General features: G+C 47.7%; 1 protein-coding gene across 6 annotated transcripts in view; it reads right to left on the reverse strand.

The window, feature by feature from the left end:
- Irag2 (inositol 1,4,5-triphosphate receptor associated 2) overlaps positions 1–18,317 on the reverse strand; it is a 49,640-nt gene extending 31,323 nt beyond the window's left edge. For 2 of the 6 annotated variants that reach the window (XM_057771525.1, XM_057771485.1), the window contains exons 1-4: positions 17,982–18,317; positions 6,031–6,108; positions 2,208–2,355; positions 1,568–1,674 (exon numbers count right to left, since the gene is read on the reverse strand). In XM_057771525.1, the coding sequence (XP_057627508.1) occupies positions 1,568–1,591 (24 nt within the window). In that variant the 5' untranslated portion in view covers positions 1,592–1,674; positions 2,208–2,355; positions 6,031–6,108; positions 17,982–18,317. Of the gene's footprint in view, positions 1–1,567; positions 1,675–2,207; positions 2,356–6,030; positions 6,109–11,695; positions 11,723–17,981 lie in introns of those variants that run through there. The other 4 variants (XM_057771506.1, XM_057771515.1, XM_057771496.1 and 1 more) reach the window with 4 other exon arrangements.
- Between the last annotated feature and the right edge of the window lie 2,848 nt (positions 18,318–21,165).

The following is a 21,165-nucleotide window of genomic DNA, read 5'->3' on the forward strand; positions in this document are numbered from 1 at the left end:
CGCATGCACGTAAGTGGGAGGATGGAAACAAGTCTTAAAAGAAAGCAGAGAGAGAACCGTTTTAAAAGTGGGGCCTCTGATCTCAGGAGACATATTTACATGAAAAATCGATAAGGGCCAACAGGCACATGCAAAGATGCCAGACATCACTATTCGTTAGAGAAATGCAAATCAAACCCTTCGGGTTCTCACTTTGCATTCTCTGAGCTGGCGACAGTCACGTGGTGTTGGGATAACGTAGAGAAATTAGAATCCTTGGGTTCTGATGGTGGCAGAGTAAACCAGCATAGGCCATGGAATGTGTTCTGTAGATCATGGAGACATTAAACACGAGGGGACCGCACGGCCACACGAGAGGCAGTAACTCTACTTGTGGGCCTACACACAGAAGCATTTTAAAACAGTTTATACAGAAGCTTATGCATTGTATAAGGTCTGAAGTACTGCTCCCAACTGGCCAGGAGCTGCTCAGATGTGTGTGAGCCAGGGAAGAAAGGGGGCCGTCAGTCAGCAGGGCTGAAGACCTGATATAGCCGAGAAATCTTACACTTGTTAGAAGCAGTCAGGCCCCAGAGGCCAAATAGTGTTGATTCCCTTTATCAGAGACTTCCATGAGAAGGTTGCTCATTGTCTAGGGATAGAACGCTGGGACAGAGGACTGTGGTTTTTGTTTGGGACAGGGGTGGGAAGAACGATCAAGTGTTCTAGTTTTCTGGCATTTCTCAATTCTGTGACACCATCCACAGAATTAACTAACTGTCTGGGGTGAGAGGTTTCCTCCAGCGAAGAACGATGGATGGGCAGATCCCGACTCCAAGGAAGGCACATCATACATCCATTGGCCATGGTTGCACAATGGCCTTTCTGAAGGCGGTCCAGGTCTCTGTCATCTTCAGCAGAATACCATCTGTGCCTGCCTTTGGCAAGGTGGATTCTTTGATAAGGAGCCAATGCCTCAAAGATCATCTAGCCTTGATCTCAGTTCCTAGAAAGCCATTGCCAGCTGAGATTTATTGCTGCGTTAGCAAATTTAAATAACAAAAACAAAATATAGCACCAAGTTCAGCACACTCCACCCAACTCCCCCTTTACTCATTCACCCTGGAACTTGTCTTTATTTTTATTTTAGATTTGCTTACGTTTATGGGTGTTTTGCCTCTGTGTGTGTGTGTGTGTGTGTGTGTGTGTGTGTGTGTGTGTGTATACCACATGGTGCAGTACCCATAAAGGCCAGAAGAGGGTGTCATATTTCCTGGAACTAGAGTTAGGGATGGTTGTAAGTCATCATAGGAGTGCTGGGAATTGAACCCAGGTCCTCCGTGAGAGCATTCAGGACTCTTAACCAACAAACCATCTCTCCAGTCATATTTATGCTACGTGAGTAACAGAAAGCCCCCAAATGATTGAATTTTAACTTCCTGGCTTCAGAGCTGGATATTCCTTACATATGTGAGTTCCAGGATATACCATAACATTTCCTGTAAAGAAGGGGAGGAAGGAGGAGCAGCCTCCAAAGAGGACCAGAGCCCGGCGGTGCTGGAAATGAAGCATCTCCATCCATACTCACTTCTACACTGAGGTCCTCATTCATCCTGGTGCAGGCTAGAAGCTCTGGACCCAAGGTGGAGCCTCCTGCGAGGACAGGGCACCTGGCGTGGAGAAGAGAGTGGCTTCCTGCAGGTGAAAAACTGCAGGTTAGCAGGGGCCAAACTGCACCATAGTTCCCAGAAGCCCCTCCCGGTCCAGTCAACTTCTAGTCAAGCAGGAAGCCTCTATCTCCTTCAGAGAGAAGTTACCAAGGACAGAAAAGACAACCAAAAATGAAAATATGATATTTGCAATTCAAAGTCTTGTTTCCTCCACTCAGGAGCAGAGAGGACTCTCACTGGGGAGTTAACCCTGCCAGACCAACAGATGCTCAGGTGTGCGATCAGTCCTTTGACTTTAAAAGGCAGGTGAGGGCAACGGAGTCTGGAGACTGGGGTGCAGGACAACAGACACAAGCAATGTCCATGGCTCACCTCAGCTAACTTAGCAGCGAATTTGTAGTATGCCCTGCAAAGCCTTCTCATGAAATTCAAACGCAATGTCTGGATTCCAGACGCACTGCTCAGAGAGTTAGGGGACACTCCATTCAAAACATAGCAAAGAAATAATAATATCAGATAAAATACAGGAGAAGGGGGGACAGCTGTGATCTGACGTACTGGGGTCCTCTCGTCACGTGCGAAGCTCCATCTGCCTCCTGCTCCGGGGGTCTTTTACACAGAGCATGGATTGGTTTCTTGGCACATGAGACGGATGTCAATTCCAGCCTTGGGATGGCTGTAAGGCCGTCAGGATACAAGGCATCTACTGAGAAGGAAGGAATGAGGGTAGAGGTGAGCTTCCCATTCAAAGTGCCTTAAAGATTAAGCTCTTCCTCACCCAAGAGGTTGGTTGCACCGTATCTGAAAATGTGAAAACCAACCCGATTCTATAACATTTTATCCTAGAACCCCTAGAGGCCTAGTTACATGAAGGCAGAAACAGCCAGTGTTTATTAAAAACAAACAACAACAAAGCAAACTGAGGGGTGGGTAAAGGAGGACAGAAAGCCTTTGCCCACTGAGCCACTAAGAGACAGCATCCAACCAGCGGCCTGTTTTCACATGTGAAGCTTTATTAGAACACAGCCATTGCTGTTCATTCGTGGACTGTGGGTGACTTCTTGTATGTTTCAGCAGAGCTGCTGAATAGCTGCCATGGAGACCACGTGGCTTGAAAGAGATAAAATATTTACTATCTGGCCTCTCAGAGCAACTCTGCAGGCTACTTAGGGGAAAGCTATGGAACACTGTGATCAAAACACACCAAAAGCGTTGTAGAAAGCAGACTGCAAGGACAAGCCACTCCTTTTGGGGAACGCGGTTGTTGTGTTTCGGGGTACAGGACGATGCCACGTTTAATCTTTAAAAATGGCAAGTTTTCTATCAGTTACAATCTTTTGGTTCAAATCCGGGCTTTGCTCCTGCAGGTTGTGTGATTGTAGGTAAATAGCTTCTCCACTCAGAGCCCCAACTCTCTTCTATGTAAAGGGACACGGGATCTCAGGCAAAGCATGTTTGACGCTCCTGTTTCTTCCTCTTGGCAATGAGAGCTCTCCATGGGATACATGGCGCTGAAGGGCGCGAGCTGCTCTCAGAGCCCCCAGGTTCAGGTCCCATTGGCTCCCAACCTTCTGCAAGCCGAGTTCTGGGGGATCTGATGCCTTCTGGGCTCTGTGGCCACCAGCACACATATGCTGTGTTTACATGCTTTTAGGCAAAACAATCTCACACATAAAATAAAATAAAAACTTTTCAATGAAACTAAAAGGTGCCAGGAGCCAGGGAAGCTCGGTGGTGGAGCATCACCCGGCATATTCTGTCTCCAGTCCCATAGAAGTCAATACAATAAAATGGGGGCTACCCTAGCGTGGCCCTATGGGACTGTGGAGGGAAATAATGCCATTGTCAGGCACCACAGAGTGCAGGACGCAGCACGATTCTACCCTGCTGGTGGTGTTTGGCTGAGGGTTTCAGGGAGTGAAACAAACTGGTTTAGGTCACCAGTCTAGCCTGACACCTGTCAGGAGCAGCTGATCCTCGTCTGCTTTAAATGATTCGCAAACCACTTTATGTTCCTTCTTAAGCTTGTCTTTGTAACCTCTGCCACCCTCTGTCCTTTCGGGAACACACCAGGCTCTGTCCGCCATCACACCCAGGCAGTGTTGGCGCTGTCTGATTCCGAGCCCTTCTCAGGATACAGTTCTTTTACCTTTGGCCTGACCACAACAGCCCCGGGCCCCACCCCTTCCCTTTGTTTCCTCCTTGCTCCTCTAAACCCACATCAGCTCGGACTCCACAAAGACAAAGCTTGCATGGTCTTCTCTCTGGAGCCCTGGTTTTGCTGTCCACACACCACCCATCAGATTCTTTCACCACGTTCCCAAAGCCCTCTCCTTACCTCACCCACCTACTATTCCATCGTCTACGGAATGTTTTCTGAACTCAGATATTATTATTTTAGGACTTGTTCTTGATTAGATGTAATGGGTACCTGGTTATAGGGTGGATGTTCAGGAGTATATTAATTAAATCCATAGACAAAGGTCCTGGACAGACATCATTGTTATTATTATCTCTTTTGAGAAGCCCCTCCCCACCTACGTGGGCAGGCATGAGGGGCATGTCTTTTCACCTAGCAGAGGCCTACACGGACACAGGTCTTTCCAGTTCAAGGGTCCCTGCCAAGTGCTTCCCTTTTGCCTCTGCTGTGGTTTGTGGCAGGATTGCTTCTAAACAAAAAACCAGCATTATTCACTGTCTAAAGGAGAGTTCCACCCCACAGTTTTCAAGATAATTCCTTCAGAAAAAAAAAAAAAACTCATTGGGGCAGGGACAGGTCGAGCAAACATGAAGTGAGATGGGCCGAGTGGTGGGGGTGGACCTCAGAGGAGTTTGGAGAGGAGGAATATGGCCAAAATATATCATTTGAATTCTCAATAAAAAAAAATATTTAAAAAAAGTTACCAGAGGCCGGGTGGTGGTGGCGCACGCCTTTAATCCCAGCACTCGGGAGGCAGAGGCAGGCAGATCTCTGTGAGTTTGAGGCTAGCCTGGTCTACAAAGGGAGTTCCAGGACAGGCTCCAAAGCTACAGAGAAACCCTGTCTCGAAAAACCAAAAAAAAAAAAAAAAAAAAAAAAAAAAAAAAAAAAAAAAAGTTACCAGACAGGTGCTGGGGCAAAGCCCTGGCTATTCTTGTAGAGGACCCAGTTTCTGGTTCCTAGCACAACATGTGGCCCACAACTATCTAGAACTCCAGTGCCCACGGGTTCAGCGCCCTCTTCTGGCATCTGTGGGCACTGCACACATGCTGGGCACACACACCTCGTACAGACATACATGCAGGAAACATCCCACACAAAATAAAAATAGATAAAATTTCAAAGATTAAAAAGTAGGCAGGATGTGACTGATCCCAAATGAGGATGTTACAGAGCAAAGCTCTCAGACTTCTATCCAGGGCCACAGAGCAGGAGCAAATCCAGCTGTGTTTTCAAGCCTGACCTGGAAGTGCAGGCTCAGAGTCGCAACACCTGGGAGGCAGAGGCAGGAGCAGCTCAAGTTCAAGATCTGCCTGGGCCACGAAGTGGGTGCAGGGCTAGCCTGAGCAACTCAGTGCGGCCTTGTCTCAAAATAGAAAGTAACAGGACTGGCGATTTGGTTTAGAGGTACAGCCTTTGCCTGTGTGTGAGGCCCCAGGGGTTCAATCCCAAGCACTCACAGGCAGAGCCAGAGAGAACACCCAGCAGTGGAGGCGAATGGCTTGCTCGAACACCACCCAGTCCCCACAGCCCCCGCTGAGACAGAAACTAGGCTTTGGGGAAGTGGGTGGGAGTGAGGGACAAGCCCAGCTACACAATGCCTCGTGGTTCTGTAATCAAGAGGCCGTATTGCTGCCTCTTAGACCACATGGTATAACTAAGAAGGAAAAAGAGGAAGAGATCCATTGCCTGTCTGGTAATCCTTTGTAGATAAACCTCATACATAGATTTCCTAGCTCGTTCATACACACTGAATGGCTTTTAAATTATTATTATTTCTGTATATGGGTATTTAGCCTGAAGTATCTGAGGAGGCCAGAAGAGGGTGTTGGATCCCTTAGAAATGGAGTTATAGGTGGCTGTGAACTGCCAGGTGGGTACTGAGACTCAAACCCAGGCCCTCTGGAAAAACAGCCCATGCTCTTAACCCCTGAGCCATCTCGCCAGCCCCTACCTTTCTTCCTTCCTTTCTGCATAGGATGTTTTTGTATCCCCAGCTGACTAGAATGCACTATATAAATCAGGCTATCCTTGAATTCACAGAGATTAGCCTGCTTCTACCTCCTAGATGCTGGGATTACAGAGGTGCAACCACCACCTAATTTGAGCTACATTTTTATTTTGATTTAATAGCTGAATAACAGTTGTTACCTAAGTAATTAAAAAAAATCTCATGCTTACCAGTTTCCCTGGTAGAAGCTGATGTCTTTCTGTGCAGGACAGGGGACCATAGTGAGGAGACTCCTCATCTAAAAAGCCCTGTTGAGAGACAATGGTGGAGCATATTGAAAGACAGAATATAATACAATCAGAAGCAGAAGACACTCCAGGCCTTAGAGCATGCCCACCGTCTAAGGTGGCTGAAAGTGGCCTATTTCCATCACTAGTCTTTAAGGGAACACATTTATAACTGTTGAAGGAGATCGCTTTTTTGTTTCCCAGTCACCCAGACTCCAGAAATAATCACACAGAAACTATATTATTTGCAATACTGTTTGACCAATAGTTTAAGCATATTTCTGGCTAACTCTTACATCTTACTTTAACCCATCTCCATTATTTTATATTTTACCATGAGGCTCGTGGTCTACAGCAAGGTTCTGGTGTCTGTCTCTGGCTGGGCTACAGAGCTTCTCTCTGACTCCTCCTTCCTTCTCCCAGCACCCACGTGAAAAGCTGGGCATCCCATAAACCCCTTTAACACCATCTCTGAGGGATCCAAGTGTTCAGACACACAGGAATGAGTGAGTGAACCTTGAACTCACTGGTGAAGTGTGCCCAGTGCTCTTGCAGAGGACCTGGGTTCAGTCTCTAGCACTTACACAACAACTCACAACTGTAACTCCAGCTCCAAGGAGCCCAGTGCCCTCTTCTGCAGACCTCAGGTACAATGCACATGTGTGGCACACATACACACCTGTGAGCAAAACACTCATATACACAGGATCATTTTTTAATTTAAAAATTAACAAACATTTTAAGAAACGAACAGTTTGGGAGTTTAACAATCATGAGAAAAAGAGGAAAACAGCCCTGCAGTCTATTCAAGGCTGGAGAGGCGGCTCCATCAGCAAAGTGCTGGCCTCTCTGGCATGAGGACCTGAGCTCAGCATCCATGTTAAAATGTAGGTGGTGGGTGTGGTGGCACACATGCAGTCCTAGCGCACGTGGGCGTGGTAGACTTGCCGGCGTGCTTGTCTGGCCAAACAGGGAGCCCCTGGTTCAATGTGAGACTTGTCTCAAACAACAAGGTGGAAAAGAAATTGAGAAAGACATCTCTCTCACAAACGCATGCACACAAACATATACACACTATACTGATGCACACTTGTGCCCACATACACATGTGTGCATGCACATACACAAACACACACATGTACACATTTGCACACAAACATAATAAAACCTGTTGGAAATAAATAAAACCTGTTGGAAAGTACTCAGAATTTCAGCTTGTGATCACTGATTGGAGGATTGGTTCTATCAGAGAGGAGGGCGGGTCCTAAAATGAAAAGCCGGCTCTCCGTTAACAGACACAGTTGGGCGAAGCCACCAATGAGATGCTTTCTCTGTCCAGAAACTGTCAGGAGCTACTTGCTAACATGAGCGCTCTCCTTGTATTCTGCTAAGTTAGCATCAGAAGCTCTCTGAATTAGCCATCTTCGCCACCACAAATAAGCACCTATCAGTGGGGATTCTGGTTTTTGTCTTGGCTTGAGACGGCAAGCCGCGGAGCAGTCCTTCAGTGAGCTGCTCTCAGTGTAACGCAACAGCTCATGTGAAGAAAGAGTTTGCAGCCAGCTCAGTCTGACCATGTTTGCACCTCCTTTCCGCTAGTCCTGTCATTGCTTGGAAACCCTTTCATGGCTATACTTTGGGGTCCTCAAAAGCAGATAGAGGGAATGCAGACTTCTGAGAATGGATTCTAAGTTAAATACTCAGGTCAGACGGGAGAGCTGGCTAGAACAACTAACTTCTGTCACTTGCGGGCATTTAAATCTAATCATATAGGTGCAAGCACATGGCTTTCAGAAGTGACCATTAAATTATCCAGTCTCAAGCAGAAAAACAACTGGCAAGATTGCTCAGTAGGTAAGAGCACTCACCGTGGAGCCTAGCGGTCTGCACGCAATCCCCAGAACCTCATAAAGGGGAGGGCAGAGAACCAACTCCAGATAGCTGCCTTCTGACCTCCACACAAGTACTCTGGCCCTTGTGTGCACACAAATGTGTATGCTTACACACACACACACAAATAATTTTTAAAAATTTAAATAGAAAATAGAAAATCAGAGACCCGTGGAGGGGGAGCTCAATGGTAGAACACTTTCCTACCATTGACAAGTGTGACGCTTGGATTCCATCTCATGCGCGGAAAATAGAAAACAAAACAAAGTGGCTATTGGCATCATTTAACCCAAACTCCTACTGCTGTGGAAAGTTCCCGTTAAGGCTCTGAGGGAGCCCTAGAGTTGGGGGTTCTAGGTAAAGCTGAATTATGAGAACACAGATACCCACAGGATAGAGGCAATGACTCCTCAACTACAAAGTTCAGACTCCAGGACAATGCTCACTTCAACATACTTCTCTCTGAAATTAAAATTGTCTTTCCATGGGGCTGGAGAGATGCTCAGTGGTTAAGAACACTTGCTGCTCTTACAGAGGACCCAGGCGTGATCACAGCACCCACGTGACAAACCATCTGTAACTCAGTTCCAGGGGATCCAATGCTCTCTTCTGCTTCTGAGGGCGCCAGGCACAGGTGTGGTGCATAGACAAATGCGCAGTCAAAACACCCGCACATACAGAAACACAAATAATTCAAAAATATCTAAGTTGCCACGGAGGTGCATATCTGTAATCCAAGTACTTGAGAAGCTGAGGCAGGAGGATGACAAATTCTAGGCTAGCCTGGGCTACATAGGAGACCCCCCCTCCCCAACTCAAAAAGCCATATAAAAGTTAACAACTTCAGTTCCAGGACAGCCAGGACTGCACAGAGAAACCCTGTCTCAAAAAGCAAAACAAAACAACAACAACAAGGAAAAAAAAAACCACAAAAGAAGAAAGAACCAAACCAACCAAATACACTAAAATGATATGAAACAAAAACTATCTTTCTAATGTCTAAAATCTACACACCTGACAGCTAAAATCTGTTTCCAGTGATCTTAAAGCTATATTCCTCAAATGATGGAAGTTGGGAAATACCTATTCAGCTCTTTACAGAGGAATATGTTAGTTGGTAGCCGCACTCTTTGGATCATAGCTGAGAATAGGGAAATAAGCCCCACTTAGAGTAAGTATACTTGCATGCACCCAGAGACCAGAGAACAGCACGTGTCTCTCTGGAGTAAGGACACATGCGTGCACCCAGAGACCAGAGAACAGCACGTGTCTCTCTGGAGTAAGGACACATGCGTGCACCCAGAGACCAGAGAACAGCATGTGTCTCTCTGGAGTAAGGACACATGCGTGCACCCAGAGACCAGAGAACAGCACGTGTCTCTCTGGAGTAAGGACACATGCGTGCACACAGAGACCAGAGAACAGCACGTGTCTCTTTGGAGTAAGTGCATGTGCGTGCACCCAGAGACCAGAGAACAGCACGTATCTTTCTGGCACATGTGCACAAGTGTGCAAGCAGAGCCAGCAACATGGCATCTCTTCCTGATTCACTCCCTACCTGAGGCTTTGAAACAGGTTCTCTCACTGAACCTGGATCTCACCAGTGTGGCCACGTTCACTGGTGTACAAACTGGTGGCATCCTTCTACCCCCGTCCCTTCCTCCAACCCCTCCCCCACACCCAGCCCCCTCCATCAGTCTCCCTCCTAGCCCCTGTCCCCACCTCTGCTTGGATTATAAATGTGCTTGACCATGCCCAGATTTTACAATGGAAGTTCTGGGGCTTGAACTCCTGTCCTCATACTTGCAAAGCAAGCACTTCGCCAACGGAACCGTCTCTAGCCCAGAACTCTTATTTTTGTTTGGGGTGGGTGCAGGGTCTTGCCTGGCCTGAACACTGTATGGCTCAGCATGGCCTCACAATGAAGACACTCTGAGAGCTTCAGCCCCCCAGTGCTAGGTTGATGGGTGTGAGCCTCTGTGTCCTGGCGACCTCTTAGCTTTGTGAAACCATGCTCACTGCCGGGAGACACAGACAACTCCTCCCAGTTTACAAACAGTGGCCAGCCCATGCTTCCAGAAGTTCCCATAGGGTTTCTCAAGGCTGCATAGCTCCAGCATACAAACCCAGCATTCTCTCTGCACTACCAACCCAGTACGTGCTGCGCACCGGATGTGAGCAGAGTGGCACCATTTATACAGCCTATCTACGGTGAAGCATTCAAGCTGCAAACTCACTTCCACAGATGGCTCTCACAACGAGTAGCCGTGATTTCCATATTTTCCATATGACAAAACAAAGCCAGACGATGGCCCCCCTGTTTGCATTCAACTTTGCATCCTTCTGCGGAGGGGGAGCTGCAAAGTCCGGGACATTTAAGCTTCGAGAAGAACCAAGGCAAACAAGGCCACTGCTCCTGCTGCCGCCAGCTGTGGTGCGAGATGTGGCCAGGTGTCTCAGGTTCCCTGCAGTGAGGGAAGCTGACCTAAGTAGCTTTCTAAAGGCAGGACAGTGACATTTGGGCTGAGGCTGTATTCGTAATTGGGGACTGAAAATCAAAAGCCTACCTCATTCTCAGAACTGCAGTGTTTAGTATCAATGATGTCACACACCTACAATGAACATCTTCACAACACAGTACTGGGAAAAAAACCCAACTTCATGTTCTGGGTATTAAAAAATAAGAATTGGGGGGCTGGTGAGATGTCTCAGGGAGCATAGGTATTTCTGTGCAAGTTTGGTGCTGAGAGAACCGACTCCCCCAAATTGTCTCCTGACCTCCACAGGCATGCTGTGTTCATGCATGTGAGCACACATGTAAACTAAAACCATATGAATCAGGGTTGGGCTGGGCATGTGTCTCTGTGGTGGAGGCTCCAGGCTCGGGGTCAGAAGGCTGGAGCAGCACAGAGGGAGTGTTTGCTCCACGGCCTTCACGCCAACACCCGTGAAACCAACAAGAGTTCAATTCCCAGTACCACAAATAAGTAATTAATTAAAATTTTAAATCAAAATCAATGAGCATGGAAGCTTGAAGTGATATTTTGTTTATGACAAGAAGCTAGAGCTAATGGGTCACGCAGTGATTTGATTAATGTAATTTCTGTGTGGTTAATTCGGGTCTGGGCAGCCGGGAACCAACACATGGGAGTCATTCACCTTTAACCCCAGCACTAAGAAGGTGGAGACAGGAAGGGATATAGCTGGGCAGAGAGAGGAATGTAAGGCAGGAGGAGACAGGAGCTCCGTGCAGCCTGGGGGTGCAGTCTAAGGACAGGATCACCCCTTTGGTCTGAGCATTGTTAGAGGTAAAAGGTCTCTCTAGTGACTGACTGTGCTGCTTCTCTGGTCTCTCAGCTTTCACCCCCTAATATCTGATTCTGGATTTTTATTAAAAACAATTAGAATTCGTGCTGCAGACGTTATTCATCTAATGACTTGTGTATCTATTAATAAATAAACTCTTCAAAAAAGGAAAGAATGACCATTCAGAACACGAGAAAAGCACTCAACATTATAGTAATCTACAAAGACAAATTAAGACTAATGACATCAGTAGTGCCCAAACTACAAAGACTGGAGTTATGGGGCTCAGACCCCCATTTAGCACTGGATGCGTCTGAAATGCTCAACAGAGTGGAATGCATTTATCATGTTTACTGTATGTGTATGAGTGTTTTGCTTTTCCATATGTATGTGCACCATATGGGTGCAGTACCTTACTAGTCCAGAAGAGGGTGTCAGGTCCACTGGAGCTGGAGTTACAGATGGTTGTGAACTACCACGTGGGTGTGGAAACCAAACTTTGCTTCTCTGAAAGAGCAATAATTGCTCTTAACATCCGCGCCACCTCTCCAGCCTCTTGGTAGACCTTTTAAAAGTTAGAGTTCAGACTAAGTTATCACAGTAATTCTACTCTTAAGTATTTATGGTGAGCATGTCTCCACAAAGCCCTGTGCACAATCCTTCACAATGTCTTTATCCACAACTAAAAATGGTAAATATTGATTTCTAATAAGAGACAGGATCAATGTGTGGGATATTCATAGAGACAAAGGCAGCCCAGCAACTCAAATAATGTTATCTGTAATAATGTTATCTGTAAACACAACACAGACAAATCTCAAACCTGGGGAGAGATGGACAACAGACACAGGAGGAGGACACCTCCAGCTTCCCTTGGTTCCAGCCCAGCACAGCTGTCTTGGTGGCTCCACGGCTGCTGGCTGTGGTGTGGCCAGAGGTAGGCACTCACTGGGAGGCAGCTGGAGGAACTTTCTGGCAGAAATTCAATGTTTTCATGTGCACTTTCTAATTGGCTGATTCGTACATTTAAGGCCTGAATGACTTTTATGACTTTGCATGAAGGAGAATTAAAAAATTCACATGAATGAGAGCTGGGCTTGATGGCACACACCTTTGATCCCAGCACTCAGGAGTAGAGGCCAGCAGTCTGTGAGTTCAACGCTATAGGGGTCGATGTGAGTTCTATGACTGCCAGAGCAACGGCAAGGAAGAGGGGGGGAAGAGGAGGAGGGAAGAGAGGAGGAGGAGGGGGAGGAGGAGGAGGAGGAGGAGGACCAAATCACATAAGTGAAAATAACTCCCATACATAGAGTACAGTGTGTTTGCTCTAAGACCTGAGCTTGGATCTAAGCACCTATATCAAGTTGTACACAACCACCTGCAATTGTAGTGGTTCAAAGGGATCCAGCGCTGCCTTCTGGACTCTGAGAGTGACTGAATTCACACACACACACACACACACACACACACACACGCAACAACAATGAATGAGAAAGAGGGAAGTGGCGGTTGGTACATGGGAGCGGTTAGGGCAGTGCTTCTCAACTTTCCTAACGCTGCAAACCTTTAAACACAGTTCCTCATGGTGTGGGGGTCCCAACCATGAAATTATTTTTGTTACTATTTCATAACTGTAATCTTGCTACTGTTATAAATTGTAAATTTCTTGTATTTCAGGTGGTCTTAGACAAATCCTGTGAAAGGGGGTCAAGATCCACAGGTTGAAAACTACTGGTTTAGAGGTGGGGAAGGGAAGGAGGAAATGATGTAATTAATGATTTCAGAAATAAAAGAAAAATATAATAATAACAATAATGAGAATAATAATGTTTTGATAACTGCAAGTGCTTTCTCCTCTTGCAGAAGGAGAGTTGGGTTCCCAGCACACGTTAGGAGTCTCTTAATTCCCTGTAACTTCAGCTCCAGGCGGACCCTCCTCCATGCCTTCAAGGACATCTGCACTCGTGAGTACATACACACACATACAAATAATAAATAATAAAATAACAATAAATCTAATAAATAATAGAAAGAAAATAATGCAAGGTTTATGTGCTCCACATGTTAGGAAGAAAGCACTTGAAAATGTGTGCAACACTGTCAGAGGATACTCAGAGAACTCTGCCGTTGTTGGTAGCCTGGGAGAGCACACGGGCCACCAGGCGTTCCCTTCAGAAGGCCCAAGGGTGCCAGAAAGGCACAAAAGCAACCGTAGAAATGCTGGAGCCACCGAAAGACAACAGTATTGGTCGTTTGTGGAGGAAGGGTGGCGGGGTGGGGGGGGTGGGGGGGAGGGGCAGGGGGCAGGGGAGCTGGAGCACTGGGCTGTGAAGGCAAACACAAAATCTGTCCCTACTCTGGAGCTCTGTGAGGCTGGGAGGACTATGCAGGTGCAGGGACGTTGAGGGAGTTGAAAAGGCTCCTACCACCTGCTTCGCAGATACCGGATCTGGGCCTTTTCTGCTGAAGGTCACAGTCCAACCCTTCCAGCCCTGATCCTGTTTAAAGATGAACTGGGACGAGAGGAGCTTCCCATCTGAGAGCAGGCCATTCCTCACACACCAGTTTCAGAGGAGGGACGGAATATTCCAGAAGCCCGCTCCAGCAGAATGCATACACCAAGCCTGGCTGCCGAGGCACATGTGTTCTGCTCCTTACAGTTCTCGGGTAGCATTCCCGGGGCGTGGGGGGATGAGGGGGAGGACAGGATGGGGACACGACACTGGCCCCTAGCGGTCAGGTGACTTATCCAGCTTTGTCAGCTGTTCTTGCAAATATCAGCCCCAGGCCCTTAAGCCACATCCCACACCACTTGCATTAGCTCATTTATATCTGTACTATTCTTCACATTTATTTATTGTGTGTGTGTGTGTTTGCATGCGCAAGCACACACATGCACGGGCACATACTATAGCATGCATATGGAGATCAGAGGGCATCTTGTAGGGATTGGGTTTTTTTCTCCTACTGCTTAGTTCTGGCATTCAGACTCAGGTTGTAGGCTTGGTGGCAAGAGCTTTTATATCCTGAGCCATCAGGGCTCTGTATCTGCATTTGGGAAAGCTTGGCCCTCTACTATAGAGAGCCGTGTGGAGTCACACCTGATGGTGCTGGCTCCCACCCTCCGCGATCCCAAAAGCGAGTGCTCTCTGTGATAATCAACTCCTAATATCAACTAGGCCTGACTTATGCTGTGATCACGCAATGATCGTCAGCTGCTTGCATATGCGTGGACCTATGGGCAGTGCCCACCTGGCAATCTGGGGTTGGTTGCCCATGCCTACTTAAGGGCTGGGAGGTTTTGCCCGGAGGGAGGAGGAGGGAGAGAGAGAGGAGGAGAGAGGGAGAGAGAGAAGAGGAGAGAGGGAGGGAGAGAGAGAGAGAGAGAGAGAGAGGGAGGAGGAGAGAGATATCTGTAAAAAGGTCCTGAATAAAACTGCAGCAGGAAGAGCTCCGGTGTTGCGCGTCCTCCTTGCGGGACGAGAGGGACCGCGACACTCTACCCCATCAGAACTGCTGAGCAAGCCCTCTTTGGCTTTGTTTCCTGTCTCACCATCATCCCAACCGTTTGCCTCTTTTGTTTAGTTTTGAGACAGGGTTCTGCTATGTAGCCCAGGCTAGTCTTGACTCCACCTCATGCACTAGGAATACAGTGCACTTAATTCCCAGGGCCTTTTATCTGGATGTGTGTCTCAGTCACCCGGACTCCTCTTCCTTCAGCTGCTACCCCTTTAGTCTCAGGACATGTGACTGTCTTCCAACATCTGTCCTCAGGTACACCCCTCTCTACATGAAAAAACATCAAGAACAGTTTCCCACGAGACAGTGCGGGAAGCCTTCCCAACCTGTGGCATCCACACGCAGACACTGTTCATGAATGAGACGGCCCTTCTCAGGCTCTCCCGCAACACAGGACTTTTTGGTTCCTACAGGCAATCAATCCTCTTGTGGTCTGTCAAGAGGCAGTGTGCAAGCCCAGATTAGCTCTAGTCTGTGCTTCCTATAGATAAGAAGCCCTGTACGAGCTGAATGTGTGTCCTCCATCTAAGAATGTCTTTACATGTCCTTTTCAAGGACCTGTTGATAATCCAGTATTGCCACGGCGACATGAACCTGCAATCCTAGGGTTTACACCAAGGAGCATGACGTAGAGAGCAGGAATTCAAGGTCATGTTTGGCTGTACAGCCATTTCCAGGCCTGGACTACGTTAGACCCTGTCTCCAAAAAGTGTAGGAGGGGCTGAAAAGATGGCTCAACATTTAAGAGCACTAGCTGCTCTTCCAGAGGACCAGGGTTTGATTCCCAGCACCCACATGACACACAACCATTAGTAAACATATGTAAATCCAGTCCCAGGGGATCCAGTACCCTCTTCTGGCCTCCTAAGGTGACAGACACACAAATGGGGCTCAGACATGCATGCGGGAAAATTCTAATACACACAAAATAAATAAGAAACAAACAACAACAAAGAAACAACCAATATTGCCTATCAATACAAGATACTTATATATAATCAAAGAAGAAAGAAAACATGCAGATGGCCACAAAGATAAATATAATTTAAGGAGAAAATATATATGCCCCCACCAGAGCCAGCTAACAGCTCTAAGGTTCCTCCCTTGGAGTCAAGTGCGCCCTTAATCACTTCATGTGCCAGGCAGCCTGATGCCGCAGCAAATGTTATCAAGGACTTCCTAATTTTACTTCGTGCACATTCGTCATCGCTGGTCTGAACGTTTGGAAAAACCAACCCCAGCTTCCCACAGCTGGCAGATGAGTTTGAGGTGGGTCAGAGAACACTTGCTAATTTGTTCAACTAACTGAAGAGTTTCAGAACAGCTGAGGACATTTGAATAGTTTTCTTTCCGACTCAGAATTCAAGCATCTGACTCACAACGCAAGCAGCATGGGTGGTGGTGGGGGATGTGTGTGTGGCTACAGTCCTCTGAGGCAGTGTGTGTGTGTGTGTGTGTGTGTGTGGCTACTGTCCTCTGTGGCAGTGGTGTGTGTGTGTGTGGCTACTGTCCTCTGAGGCAGTGTGTGTGTGTGTGTGTGTGTGTGTGTGTGGCTACCGTCCTCCCTTGTTGTTGTCCCAAGTCTACCTGCTGTGCAGAACATTTTGAAAACGTGAGCTAACTTCCCTCTTTGCCCAAAGTTTGATTTTAAGAGGTTTTGAGAAAGACCTTCACATGAGGAAATGGCCGTAAGTGAAACCCCCGCAGTTGCGCCTCTCTGGAGAGGAGAAGTACCAATACCTGCGGGTTTAACGAATCCTGGTCGCTTAAGCACAGGTCAGGGGAGGAAGGAAGTGTTCCCATGTCATCCAGGCATGGGAAGAAATGCAGTCAAACCAGGGGCACAGCTCAAATGATATCCGAACCAACCGTCCCCGCAGGCTGGGCTAGAGGATGGTTACCAGTGGGGAGCCCACCATGGCCACTTTGAGGTGAGTTATAGCAGCCGACTCTCCTGAACAGACACTACAAGGAAGCCATTGCAGGAGGGGGCACGAAGTCTCACTGGCCCATGAAACTGTGGGTTGTAATATCGATTTCATCAAGACAGAAGTGTCCAGTGGGCTAGTGCTCTGAGCATGGGGTCTAAGGGAGACATGACTTACACCAAACTGGGCACAGCTGCCTTTTCACACCTCCACACAGCAGCCCTGATCACAAGAAGACTTTCTTCAAAGTCCCCGGCAATTACAGCATTAGCCTTTGCGACTTCAAATACAGTTTTTAGTGCTTTGGGAACACTGAAACCCAGTGAGTTCAGAAAGCAAAAGACAGCAACAATAAGATACACAGCAACATCGCTATTCTAAAACGAGACAATTCCTCCAACTCCTCAGCCACTTCCTCAGACCAACAGGGAAAAGGCACAGGATCCACAACAATCCCAGACAGAGCACTTTTACCCTAGGGTCGGCCTCTTCCTCCACAAGGACGCTCTATAAAAGGAAGATCCACACTGCTAGAATAAGAAGTTTGTGAACAAAAGCAGCTGTCTGTAAGGGATGAGATAAAGAAGCGTCCATTTTCCGTTCCACATGTCTAGAATAAAGCAGGTTTACACATAGCCTGACATTTGTAATTTGACAATTGTCTTCTTACATGACTTTTAGTAAATTATCATATGCCCTTGGCTGACACCCAAGCATTCTAAATACCCCAGTATCAAAAAGTAAAGTGGAACTGAGCACGGTGGAGCATGCCGTTAACCCCAGTACTCTGGGGCCAGAGGTTGATGGATCTCTGTGAGTTCGAAACCAGCCAGGTCTACAAAGAGTTTTAGATCAGTCAGGGCTGCCCGGTGAGACCCTGTCTCAGAAACAAAACAAAACCAAGACTAAAGTGTGCATATAGATCCACACGTATACACATATATGTTTAAAAGCAATTTTCACGTGCTTAATATTAATTCACGCTCTTGCACACAAGGCCAGCATGCGGCCACTGAGCTAAACGCCGCTTTGTTTCATTTTAAAAGGAAATACAACCATAGACGCAGTCAGCAAAGCCAAGGGAGACTAACATTGCCATCGTGTTCCTAGCAGGAGGCAAAGATCTATGAGATCCCTCCGAGCGGATTCCTAAACTGTTCACTGGGTAACTCAGCAGCTGGGTTCCAGGAAAATGGCAGAGGTCCTGCCCCAGCCTGGGCGACAGGAACTGGCGTGGATCGTGCTACTTACATAGCAGGTCCTGATCTTCTGCTCTGAGTGTGGCGCTGGGTGCTTTCAGTTCGCAGGTTCTGCAGAACTCCCCTAGTTTATGCCACAGGAACTCGGCTCTTCCACAGGCCGCAGCCTGGTCCTCCACCTGCGTCGCTTCTGCTCGGGGCAGTCCGGGTTTGGACAGCGTGGAGGGCACCGGGCACTTGCGCTCGGCACAGGAAGCTAACTGGAAATGTGCTTTTCTTCTCAGGGAAGTGATAAGCCTGGGCTCCACTTCTGCAATTCTGTTTGCATGGGCGCAACCCGCCCAGCTTCTTCCACCCCAGAGAGTCCTGAGAAGCAAGTTAGGGCTCTCTGTACTCCCCTCTTTCGCTAGGCTGTCTGACACCGCCTTCTTTATACCCCACACTTCCTCCACTCAAGGCTTGCAGCCAGCCTCCTGGGACAACTGAACAGTTCCTTTTTTTTTTTTTTTTTAAACTTCACAATTTCCCCAGAGTTTAATGTTGCCGAGGTCTCCACACCCCTAACTCTGTGTCCCCCACCGCCCCCCAGCCCTGAGCTGTCTTGGTGGAGCCTCCTCTTGGTGGACAGCATCTTGCAGCAGCTTAAAGATCTCTAGTTGCTTCTGGCTGAAGTCAAGTCTTTAAAAAGTAAAGGAGAGAGAAAGAGACAGAGACACCCCAAGACCCAAACCATAACTTTCAGTGGCTTTTCGATCAAGCGTGGCTTTGAGAAACTGTGGTGAGCTCAAACTTCGTTAGAGATCACAGGGAACAGCGAAAGCAGATGAAAACACGGGCGTTTGAGTAACCCCGGCCTCACTCGGGCTGTGTCAGAAAAACACGTGGATTCCTATTTGACTCGGGCCTGACCAGCTTCCCATGCGCTCAGCCGGTAACACCTGCAGCTCACTTGGAGGCTGCTCTGCTTTGAGAGCTGGGTGACGCGTGCAGAGAGAGGGCGTGGAGGCAGAGGAGTGTTTGTTTCAAGACCTTAATCATTCTCCTTTGGACTGTCAATCATAGGAAGCACGGGTAGCATTAGTACAGGAAGTCCCGCCCCCAACCCAGCTGGAAACTCGCTGGCTATTCCCACTGCGAAGGCTTTGAAGTCAGGCTTCCTCCCTATGCCCTTGGCACTCTTCATTCTGTGTCACCTTGCACTCAGCACCCATTCTCCCCTAGCCAGGGAGACTGCTGTGTGGCACACTGACAATTCAGAGGGTACCAGAAACAGCCTGGCTCGAGTACTAACATTAACCTGCCAGGATGGTCTGTGTGGGGAAAAGATCAAAGCAGGAAGAAGCCAGCATCAGTCCCGGTCCCCTGCTGGCATCTCCAAGGTTGGTGTGCAGTTAGAACCCCACGTGTGCCTGCATTTTGAGCACCTCATTCTTTGGTCAAAGGGGCATTTAGGTTGTTTCCAGGTTCTGGCTATGACAAACAAAGCTGCTATGAACATAGTTAAGCACATGTCCTTGTGGCACAATTGAGCATCCTTTGGGTATATACCCCAAAGTGGTATTGCTGGGTCCTGAGGTAGGTTGTGTTCTAATTTTCTGAGAAATTGCCACACTGACATCCATAGGGGCTGTACCAGCTTGCATTCCCACCAGCAATGCAGGAGTGTTCCCTTTGCCCCACATCCTCTCCAGCATAAGTTGTCATCAGTGTTTTTGATCTTGACCATTCTTACAGGTGTAAGATGGAATCTTAGAGTTGTTTAATTTGCATTTCTCTGATGACTAAGGATGTATTCACTCATAAGTGGCTTTTAGTCATAAAACAAACAAACAAACAAACAAACAAACAAACAAAAAAACAGCCTACAGTTCACAATCCCAGAGAACCTAGACAACAATGAGGACCCCAAGAGAGACATACATGGATCTAATCTACATGGGAAGTAGAAAAAAACAAGATTTCCTGAGTAAATTGAGAGCAGGGGGATCGTGGGAGAGTACAGAAAGGGAAGCAAGAGGAATGGAGGGGAGTGGAGAAAAATATATAGCTCAATAAAAATTTTTTTAAAAAAGAGCACCTCATCACATCAGAAGCAGGAAGGGCCACGCGAGCTTTCAGCACCACACTCTAACGCGCTCCTCAGAGTTGCGGACATGGGCACCCACAGTCACTTATGGCCAGGAGCCACGGCGCTGATGCAAGAACAGTGAGTGAGTCACGTTGACATCTGTGCTCCTAAATATTGATTGTCGGTGCTTATTAAAACAGCTAACGTTCTTGTCAGACAGGCTCTCATCTTAGCCCGGACTGGTCTCCAATTCCCTATGTAGCTGGGAACTTCTGATCCTCCTGCCTCTCCCTCCCTAGAGCTGGGATTACATGTCTGCAGCACACACCTGATTTACTCAGGACTGGGAAGTAAACTTGAAACCAGGGCCTTGTGCGTGCATGCTAAGCTGGCATGCTGCCAGTGAGCTCTGTCTCTAGCCCAAGATCTACGTTCTCTGTGTTTATGTGAATGGTATTGCTAGTCAGCGTGTACAGTACTATAAGGCACAGCCTGGAGAGCATGGTTAAATATAGTGTACATATTGTTGGTTGCAGATACCATGCCATGCAGCAGTGACAGGAAGCTCCTTGTCACATATGATAGACACTTCACACCTGCTGAGAACTCTTCACTTCCTCTTCCCCTCAGCCCTCAGTCACTGCTTTTCTACTCTCTGCTTCTGTAGGCTTTAACTGTTTCAGACACTTCATATAAGGAGGTTCTGGAAGACACGGTCCTCCATGACCAACAGCTTACTTAGTCTGATGTCCTCTGGGACCATCTACACTGTCATACATGGTAGAACTCCCTTAAGGCTGAGCAATATTGTCCCATGATACATTTTATCAGTTCATCTACGAATGGACCACTAGGCTCGTTCCATTTCTTAGCCATTGGACACCTCGCTGTCTTCACCCGTTTGCACCGTGGCAGCCATCTGGGTCATTTCTGCATCTTGCTGCTATGAGGCTCTAAACTGCTGTCACTGTTCTTGTGGCTGTGGCAAAACTCCTGAGAAAATGCAGCCTGAGGGGGGAGGGTTGGTTGGCGCTCACCCCTGAGAACAGTCCTTGCCCACGGTGAAGCCGTGGTAGGAGGCAGAGGTGGCCACCGCTCCTGCCACCTCCATGGCAAGAGCAGAGAGAGGGATGCTGGGCTCAGCTCACTTTCTCCTCTCATTGGTCTA

The sequence above is a fragment of the Chionomys nivalis genome, chromosome 1, assembly GCF_950005125.1.
Source record: "Chionomys nivalis chromosome 1, mChiNiv1.1, whole genome shotgun sequence".
Lineage (NCBI taxonomy): Eukaryota > Metazoa > Chordata > Mammalia > Rodentia > Cricetidae > Chionomys > Chionomys nivalis.